General features: G+C 52.8%; 1 protein-coding gene across 3 annotated transcripts in view; it reads right to left on the reverse strand.

The window, feature by feature from the left end:
* Positions 1-1,034: 1,034 nt before the first annotated feature.
* The window catches only part of AP1G1 (adaptor related protein complex 1 subunit gamma 1), a 33,180-nt gene continuing 25,351 nt past the window's right edge, over positions 1,035-8,863 (reverse strand). For 2 of the 3 annotated variants that reach the window (XM_025192235.1, XM_025192234.1), the window contains 5 exons: positions 8,429-8,555; positions 7,868-7,969; positions 7,462-7,622; positions 3,511-3,609; positions 1,035-2,440 (listed from right to left, as the gene is read on the reverse strand). In XM_025192235.1, coding sequence (XP_025048020.1) covers positions 2,339-2,440; positions 3,511-3,609; positions 7,462-7,622; positions 7,868-7,969; positions 8,429-8,555 — 591 coding nt within the window. In that variant the 3' untranslated portion in view covers positions 1,035-2,338. Of the gene's footprint in view, positions 2,441-3,510; positions 3,610-7,461; positions 7,623-7,867; positions 7,970-8,428; positions 8,556-8,863 lie in introns of those variants that run through there. The other variant, XR_003091867.1, reaches the window with a different exon arrangement.

An 8,863-nucleotide genomic window follows, 5' to 3' on the forward strand; every position in this document is an offset into this window, starting at 1 on the left:
CACGGGCCTGGCCCAGGGAAGGGCAGCGAGCATCCGTCCCCGCGGTGGAGCGCGGGCCGGCCCTCCACGCGCCGCCCTAGTGCCCCGGCACCACTGCTCTTCCGGGAAGGGGCCGGGCAGGCTGCGCCCGGGCTGCAGCAAGGCAGGAGCTGGCCTGGGGCTGTGCCAGGCGCGGGCTGTCTGCACGGCCGGCTCCGACGCCCGCGGTGGTTGCGTCGGTGCGTTTCCACTGCTGCGGATACACCTGCCCGGGCCAGCTCGCCGCACCTCGTCCGTGCTCCCGCCGAGCTCTGCCGCAGGGAGCCTCCTCTGAGCTGCAGGCTGTGGCTGAGCCTGAGCCCCAGCCCGAGCCCGAGCCCTCCCCGTGAGCTGGCGGGCGGGCGCAGCCCGCAGAGACCCAGCATAGCAGCAGCGCACCAGGTTTATGCTGTATTTTCTGGCACACCAAGACCAGCAGTCTGAACAAAACGGTGACAGCCATTCCCCAAGCCCGTGCGGAGCAGGGCCACTTCTGCCGGCCGTCTCCAAGAGAGCAGCACAACCTGCTCTCGAAGCACTTGCGCAGGCAGCGGGAAACCATTCCAGGAACAGGCACAGTCCGGTGCTAGGTCTATGTCCTGTAAGAGGTCAGAGACCGAGTGTGCACGGCGGGTTCCTGCCAGCTTGGCGCTGGCAGGGCCTAGGAGAAATAGTGCAGGTTTGCAGTCCGTTTCCTTCAAAGCAGCAGAGCTGGAGACAAGTGTGCTCAACATATCAGCAGGCTCAAGGGATGAAGATCCAAAGTGTGCCCTTCCCCTGCTCCTGGAGGGTGCGAGCCACCAAGTGCCCCCATCTCTGGCTTCCAGTCTCGGTCTCCAGCAGGGCTCACAGAACAGACATCCGAATGGCATCGTACTCCGGCTGTGGCGCAGCAACATGCTTTCTTGAGAAGAGCTGTAAGAATGGCCCAGGACTGAGAAGGGCACCAGACCTCAGGCCTTTGGACCCACTTGCTCAAGAGACAGGCTTCCACATGAAGAACAGCTTGTTTAATTACTCTGGTTGAAGACGAACATGGGACAGATACTTTGAGGGGAGCAAGGAGCAATTAAGTACAAAGTGGGAAAAGGTCTCTTTAAACTGCATGGTCTTTATTTCAGTGCCAATGTTACAGATACAACACAAATGTCCCAGTCAGAACGAACTCAAATGGAATCCAGGGGTCTAACAGGCTCTGGAAATTAAAGGAGGGAAGGATCTGAAGTAGCTGGGAAATGAGACTTTGCAGTGTAGTCTATGATGAGTCTTCCAGCAGGCAGCAAGGCCTTTTCTTTAAGGGCAATAGAGCTCAACATCTCTTTTCTACCCACCTACCACAGCCAACAGCCACAGGACTGGACAGGAAGTTCTGAAACTTTGGGTGTGGGATGGGTCAGCCAAGGGTGGAGCTCAGAGTCTCTCATCCATAGTGAAGCTTTCCAAGGAGGCAGCTACAGAAACACCTGCGCAAGTTTGCAGAGCTGCAGCCGACGACGGAAAGTGAAGAAAACCCAAGTGCACCAGGGCTTTGTTTCAGTTCCGGCACTACAACCATCTGCTCATCTCTCACCTGCACCGCGCTTCCTGCAGTCCCAGCTTTGCAGATGAACTTCCAAGGTGTGACTTGCCCTTGGTATCATCATACAACTAAAGGGTGTGTGTGTGTGTGTGTGTGTGTGTGTGTGTGTGTGTGTGTGTGTGTGTGTGTACGTACACGTACACCAATGCACAGAATTGGCCACAAAGAGTGGACAGCCTCCTCCAGCACAGGGGATATGAAAGAAAAAGGCATGGCTCCCTAACACCCTCTGGATGAGTTTCCAACCTGAACCCCAGATGAAAAAGTGCCTGAAGACGTCTACCCAGCTAGTGATGAATCAAAATGCACCTCACCCACCCCACAGAGAGAAGGCAGCAGAAAGAAGGGGAAGCTGCTCACTCGCTGCAGAGAGAGAGAGAGAGAGAGAGAGAGAGAAGGGGAGAGATGGGGAGAGCTTCCCTGCAAGGAATTCCAGTCCTCTCTTCCAAACAGGCTGTGTTTTTGGGGGGAGAAGGGGAATGTTGTTTCCGGCTGTGAATGCATGTGTGAGGGAGTGCAGAGTAGCCCCCACAAGCAGCCAGCCTCATCAGTGGAGGGGAGGAGATTAGTCTTAGCAGATATGCTTCAGAGTCAGCAGTCGATCAGGGAAACCCCTCCACATCAGCAGGTCTCTCTGCTCCCCGTGCCCATGGTGCAGTTTGGGGGATTGCCAGGGATCACAACCTTCTTCCCAGAGTTCCTTTGATTGGGTGGGGTGAGAGTAAGAACGACGCCAGAGCCTCACTGCCAGGACTGCGGGGGGAAGTTGTTGACTTCGGCTAGATCCTGCATTGCAGAGCCCTTGTGATTATATGTCAACTTGATCCTCATACGGAGCTGTTGCTGCAGGAGGAGAGAGAAAGAGATCAGCTCTGCCACCCCACGCTCCCAACTGAATTTCCCCTTCTTCCCCAGCACACATGATCCAACGTTTCTGTAGGAGGCATGGGCATGGTGTTCGCCCCACCTGTTCTGCCAGCAGGCACACCCATTATAGGGCGTTTGCTTCAGGCCTGAGCCTCCCTCTGCTGGGCTCCACTCCAGGGGGTTGGTATCACCTGCTTTTCTCAAACACAAAGTCACTTCCTGATCTTGGAGCCCTTGAGAAACCCTTGAGTGCCCTCCCTTCTGCCCAACACACCCTCCTGGGACCCAAGTCTACCAAGCCTCAAGACTTTGCTGCTCTAGGGTAGCTCTGAGGGCCTCAGGAGGTTGGGTTGCCTAAAAAAAGAGAAAGAAAAAAGGGGTGGCTTGTTCTCCATATGAAGGAATTGTTTAGTTTCAATTATTCTGGAAGCCTCCGTGAGGCACTACTGAATTAGCATAATTCTGTTATCACAAGAGACCAAGGTCCTAGCAGCCAAGAGGGATAGGGAGATCTTTACTCAAACTTTAAAACTACTTAATTTGTTTCTTTATTATACCTAAACACTCTGGCCACTTCAGAGAACAGCTGTCTTGATCAGAGACAGAAAAATCAAAAGAAAATTCCAAAAGTACATCAGAGACTACAAAAATGCTCCAGCAAACAGCACAGACAACCAGTTTTGGCAAAGTTGATGCGAAAACGGTGCCCTGCATTCAGGCCTGCTTTACACAAACTGCACAAAGCCAATGCTCACTTCCTTCCCATGTGGGCCACCCTTAAATAAAGTTCCACTTGTAGATGCTTTATTAACCAGGCTGCTGGGGAAGAGACCCCTGTTCCTTTTACCATTGCTGAATCAACGGGTGGGCCACTGGATTTTTTTCAAAGCCCTTTCCTAACCATAACCACAGTACCTGCGACTCCCCATCACCAGCCAACCTGTTCCACCCAGAGAAAAAACAGGACTCTGTTCCAAATCAGTCAATACCAGACACCACAGATACTCAAACAAACATAAGGAATTATTTCTGCCAACTCTGCTCACCTTCTGTGGGTTCAGGACTTTGATGACTTGTGTGATGGTCCCCGAGTTAAATGCTGGGATGACACTGCTGCTAGGAGACAGGAGCTGCAGCTGGAATGTCTGAAGAGAAGGGGGAAAGACCTTTCAGAAACAGTACAGTTATGCCATTTCATCAGGCATTTAACACATTTATGTGTAATTAATACAAGTCACTCATTGTGGTGTCCTATGACCAGTGGGGTTCCCCCCAAGGCTCTGTCCTTGGACCCATACTGTTCAACATCTTCATTAATGATGTGGACACTGGAGTCAGAAGCGGACTGGCCAAATTCGCTGATGACACCAAACTTTGGGGCAAAGCATCCACACCAGAAGACAGGCAGGTGATCCAGGCTGACCTGGACAGGCTCAGCAAGTGGGCAGACCAGAACCTGATAGTGTTCAACGCCGATAAATGCAAGGTTCTCCACCTTGGGAAGAAAAACCCACAGCATCCTTATAGGCTCAGCAGTGCTATGTTGGCTAGCACCATGCAAGAAAGAGACTTGGGGGTCATCATTGACCACAAGATGAACATGAGCCTGCAATGCGATGCTGTGGCTAGTAAAGCGACCAAAACGCTGGCTTGCATCCATAGATGCTTCTCAAGCAAATCCCGGGACGTCATTCTCCCCTTGTACTCGGCCTTGGTGAGACCGCAGCTGGAGTACTGCGTCCAGTTTTGGGCTCCACAATTCAAAAAGGATGTGGAGAAGCTTGAGAGAGTGCAGAGAAGAGCCACGCACATGATCAGAGGTCAGGGAAGCAAACCCTACGATGACAGGCTGAGAGCCCTGGGGCTCTCTAGCCTGGAAAAGCGCAGGCTCAGGGGTGATCTGATGGCCACCTACAAGTTTATCAGGGGTGACCACCAGTATGTGGGGGAACGTTTGTTCACCAGAGCGCCCCAAGGGATGACGACTAGGTCGAATGGTCATAAACTATTACAAGACTGTTTCAGGCTGGACATAAGGAAGAATTTCTTTACTGTCCGAGCCCCCAAGGTCTGGAACAGCCTGCTGCCGGAGGTGGTTCAAGCGCCTACATTGAACACCTTCAAGAGCAAACTGGATGCTTATCTTGCTGGGATCCTATGACCCCAGCTGACTTCCTGCCCTTTGGGCGGGGGGCTGGACTCGATGATCTTCCGAGGTCCCTTCCAGCCCTAATGTCTATGAAATCTTATCTACGTGCCTCAGACCAGAGTAGAGGGGGTGGGAAATTGTCTGGTGTGCAGGACACTGGACTCCAGGTACAGAAAACAAGTGTTCTTCTTCAGACTCCCTGCACTGAAGGGAGTCTGGGTGACTTTAGGCAAGTTACATATCCTCTCTTGTACCACAATTCCTAATCTGCAAAATGGGGATAATCCTTACGGAGCTCACACAGATGCTGCAAGGATGAATGAAATGCAGGGGCTCAGACAGTGCCGTTTTAAATAAGACTGGGGCAGGCAGTTCAGCAGTGCACCTTCAAGCCTAAAGTTCAGGTAGAACAGCCAAAACCTGCAGATAAATTCAGCCTACCCATGACCCTTTCCACGTTTAGCCCACATGTAGCTTCAATCATAAGGCACTTGCTGCTGCCAGGTTCCTGCCCAGTCCTAGCTGCAAGCAACACCAAAAACCATGCAACAGCATCTTGTCCAACCTTGCCACCTTATGGTCAGCCCACTCCTGACAGGGCAGCAGGGCAACCCGATATTTCGTTAGGAAAAACTCCATCACTGCTAGAGCAGGGAGGCAGTGGAACAGACACCCAGGGAAGCTGTGGACTCTCGGTCACGAGGTGTTCAAGAATGTTGGACAGACGCTGGTCAGGAATGATCTAGGCGTAGCAAGGCTTATGTTCTACTATGGGGATTTTCTAGGCTTCTGGGCTTTGCTGGTTGCTACATGGGTTCAAGAGGGATTTTTCTCCCCTTCCTGCTGCTACGTGTGTCTGGGTGTTTTTAAGCATTCTTCAGAGGCATCAGGTGTTGGCTACAGCCAAGGCTGTGGATTTTGACTGGGCTGTGCCAATACTCCTGTTGGGACCAAAGCTGGAGGTTCCTAGCTAAGGGGTCTTACCTCTCTACGCAGGGTCAGACCAATGCTGCATTTGGGGTCAAGAAGGAATTTTCCCCATTGTCAGACCGATATGAATTGTGGGGGTTTTTACCTTTCTCTGTAGCAGGGAGCATGGTCTCTACATGGGATCTCAAGTGTATTTTAACCTCCTTTGCAGCAAGAAGACATTGGTCACTGCAGACCCCCTGCTTTACCTGTGGCAGGTTAGGGTGTGAGGTTTTGTGTTACATCAGGGTTTCACAGATGTTAGGGGCTGGAAAGGACCTTACAGATCATTGGGTCCAGCTCCCCTGCACTTGGGCAGGAAAGGCTGCTGGGATCAGCTGACCCCAGCAAGATCACCAGGGTGGGTGACTGTACCACTTCTGGGGGGGAGCCTGTTCCAAACCCTCGGCACTCAACCTGTAAAGAAGTTTTTCCTTTTGTTTAGCCTGAAGCGATTCTCAAGCAGCTTGGGCCCATTATTTCTTGTCCTCCCCTGGGGTGACTTGGTGAACAGACGCTCTCCCAGACCCTGATGTATGCCTCCGATATACTTATAGGCTGCCACTAAGTCCTGTCTGAGTCTTCTCTTCTCCAGGCTGAACAATCCCAAGTCTTTCAGCCTCTCCTTGTATCACCTGGTCTCTAGGCCTCTATTCATGCGTGTGGCCCTCCTTTGGACTCTCTTTCAAGCTTCTCCACATCCTTCCTGAAGTGCAGTGCCCAGAACTGGATGCATTACTCCAGCTGTGGTCTTACCAAGGCTGAGTAGAGTGGGAGGATGACATCCTCAGCCTTATTCAAAATGCCTCGGTAGATGCAGGCCAGTGTTTAATTAGCTCTGCCAACTATGGCATTGCATTGGTGGTTCATGTTCATTTTGTGGTCTATCACAACACTCAGGTCTCGTTCAGTTGTGGTGCTGGCAAGCAGAGCACTGCTGAGCCTGTAAGTGTGTTGTGGGTTATTTCTCCCCAGCTGGAGCACTTTGCCTCTCTCTGTATTAAACAACATCAGGCTGAGGTCTGCCCATCTCGCAAGCCCATCCAGGTTGGCCTGTATTGCCAGCCCGCCTTGAGGGACACCCAAGGGTTGACTCTGTCATTCTGCTCAGAGGTTGGACAAGAGGTTTGTCTGGGATGGTTGGACAGGACTGATCCTGCCTCAGGCAGGGGTTGGACTAGATATGACCTCTGGAGGTCCTTTCCAGCCCTTCTCTAGGACTATACAAAGTGATCAGGGAGGTTTGGCTCCTGCCTGCAATATGGCAACTAATGCAGGAGGGGCCGAGTGATCCAGTGGTGGACTAGAGGACAAAAAGTCAGCTCCATGGCAACTGACGGGAACGTCACATCTCCCTCTTAAGTACCAACACCATAATTCAGAAACATTCAGGCAGACATGTGCTTGCAAAGTCCCAAGCTACTTCAACCAAGTGCTCCCTAGGAGCAAAAGCTGGGATAGGCAGAAGTCACCAGTATTTTACACTGACAAGTAAGCAACTGGTCTGGCTCAGGAGCTGTGCAATGTGGGTTATGGCTCATGCCTCGTCCCTTCAGTCTGTACAACCCTGCCCCTTCCTGGCCTCTTCCACCCAAACTTTTCCTGGGATGCAGTTACCAGCTTACCAAGGAAGCAGCATGGTCTCAGGCAAGACTGCACTGGCAGGGAAACCCCAGCTTCAAAGGCTCATAGCTTTCCACAGCACGTACTACTCAACAGCCCTAGGTGTCAGGCTGCAGAGCCATTCCTGTCCTGAGGGAACACCTTTACTGCCCTGTGCATCTTGGACTTTGCTCCTTCTGGGGTGGAGCTGAACAGCAAACCTTTGAAAACCAGGAGTGGGCTCCTGTCCCACCATGAAGCCCGCTGGGCGTCTTACCTTTGGTACTGCAGCCTGGAAAACGAAGTCTGTCATGTCCAGCTCCGTGCTGTTGGAGGCCTGTATCGTGATCACGGTGACACTGGGGTTTGTGTTTGACCTCTCAAAGGTGAAGTCAATCTTCAGCCCATTCTTACTGTATGCAGTGATAGAGGGAATGCCTGCAGAAGAGAGCAGCCACCCGACAGGGACTTGGTGTCACCCAGTGGCACTGGGCCCCCTTCCCATCACCAACCCAGTACAGCCTAGTGTGGAACTCCAACTCCATTAACTCATCTCCTTTGTCCTTCAAAACTTTGCTCCCAAGCTCTTGCAACTCCTTCCTCCTCACAGCCAGCCCTCAGCCCCCCGCTGCAAAAGATGGTCACACCACAACACCCTGGGCTTGGCTTTCACAGGCTCCTACCAGCAGCAATGTCATTGAAGAGAGGCTGTGATGAGAGTCCATCCAGCAGGAACGGAGGTTGTGATATCTGTGGGGCAGGGGCGGGGGCAGAGGCTGGAGAACCTATGGAAAGTGTTAAGAGGAAACCAAAGTTTAGTTTGTAGGAAGTGGGGGAGACTTCTCCCACCTTGAGAACCAGCCAGTCAGAGCATAACACTTCTGTAAGCGAACACCAATGAAGCCATGCCCCCCCTGCCACCCACCCACATGGCATTGCTGGTTTTGGCTTCTGTCAGCAGAGTAACCCCTCAAAGTGAGCGTTTCTCCAGGCAGAGAGAAGAGGCCCGGACTCCAGCTTCTCCTGGTGAGTGCTCAGCCTGGCCCAAGGCAGAGAATGGAGAACCCCATCTCAGCCCAGATCGTTCTGCTGTTTGTATCAACCTGGGCTTCCACCCCTGAGGGCACAGCATGCCTTGGCAGAAGGGTGCCTGACCTCTCACATCTACAGGCAGACTGACACCACCTCCCTCCTACTGAGGGCAGAGGTCCTGGAAAGCTTCCACAGCGACAGCTGGGGCTCACCTGTCAGGTTAAGGTCTCCCAGGAGGTCGAGGAGCTCCCCACCAGCAGAGGCCGGCTTACTCATTGGTGCAGTGGGAATTACTGGGGTAGTATCATTTCCTCCCAACAAGTCCAACAAATCATTTGCCTAATGAGAAAGTGATAGAGGCAGTAACACACTCAGCTCCCCACTGCCTTCACTTTTACCCACAACAGACTCCACTTGTTTGAAGACTAAAGGGACCCACCGTTACAGACTAGTCAGAGCACCTCTGAATGCTCCAGCGGTAACCTAATGCAGATCATGGTCTCAGTCCTGGGCTCTGCAGGACTGGCAGGGGAGGGAGGAGTCTGATGCCAGCAGGCAGGTCGGCACTCCTCCCTGGGGCTGTCTCCATCCATCTGCAAGCACTGCTCCTGCCTGTGCTCTTGTTGTGGCAGGCTCTGCTGCCCCCC

Source organism: Alligator sinensis, unplaced genomic scaffold (genome assembly GCF_000455745.1).
Source record: "Alligator sinensis unplaced genomic scaffold, ASM45574v1 scaffold1060_1, whole genome shotgun sequence".
NCBI lineage: Eukaryota > Metazoa > Chordata > Crocodylia > Alligatoridae > Alligator > Alligator sinensis.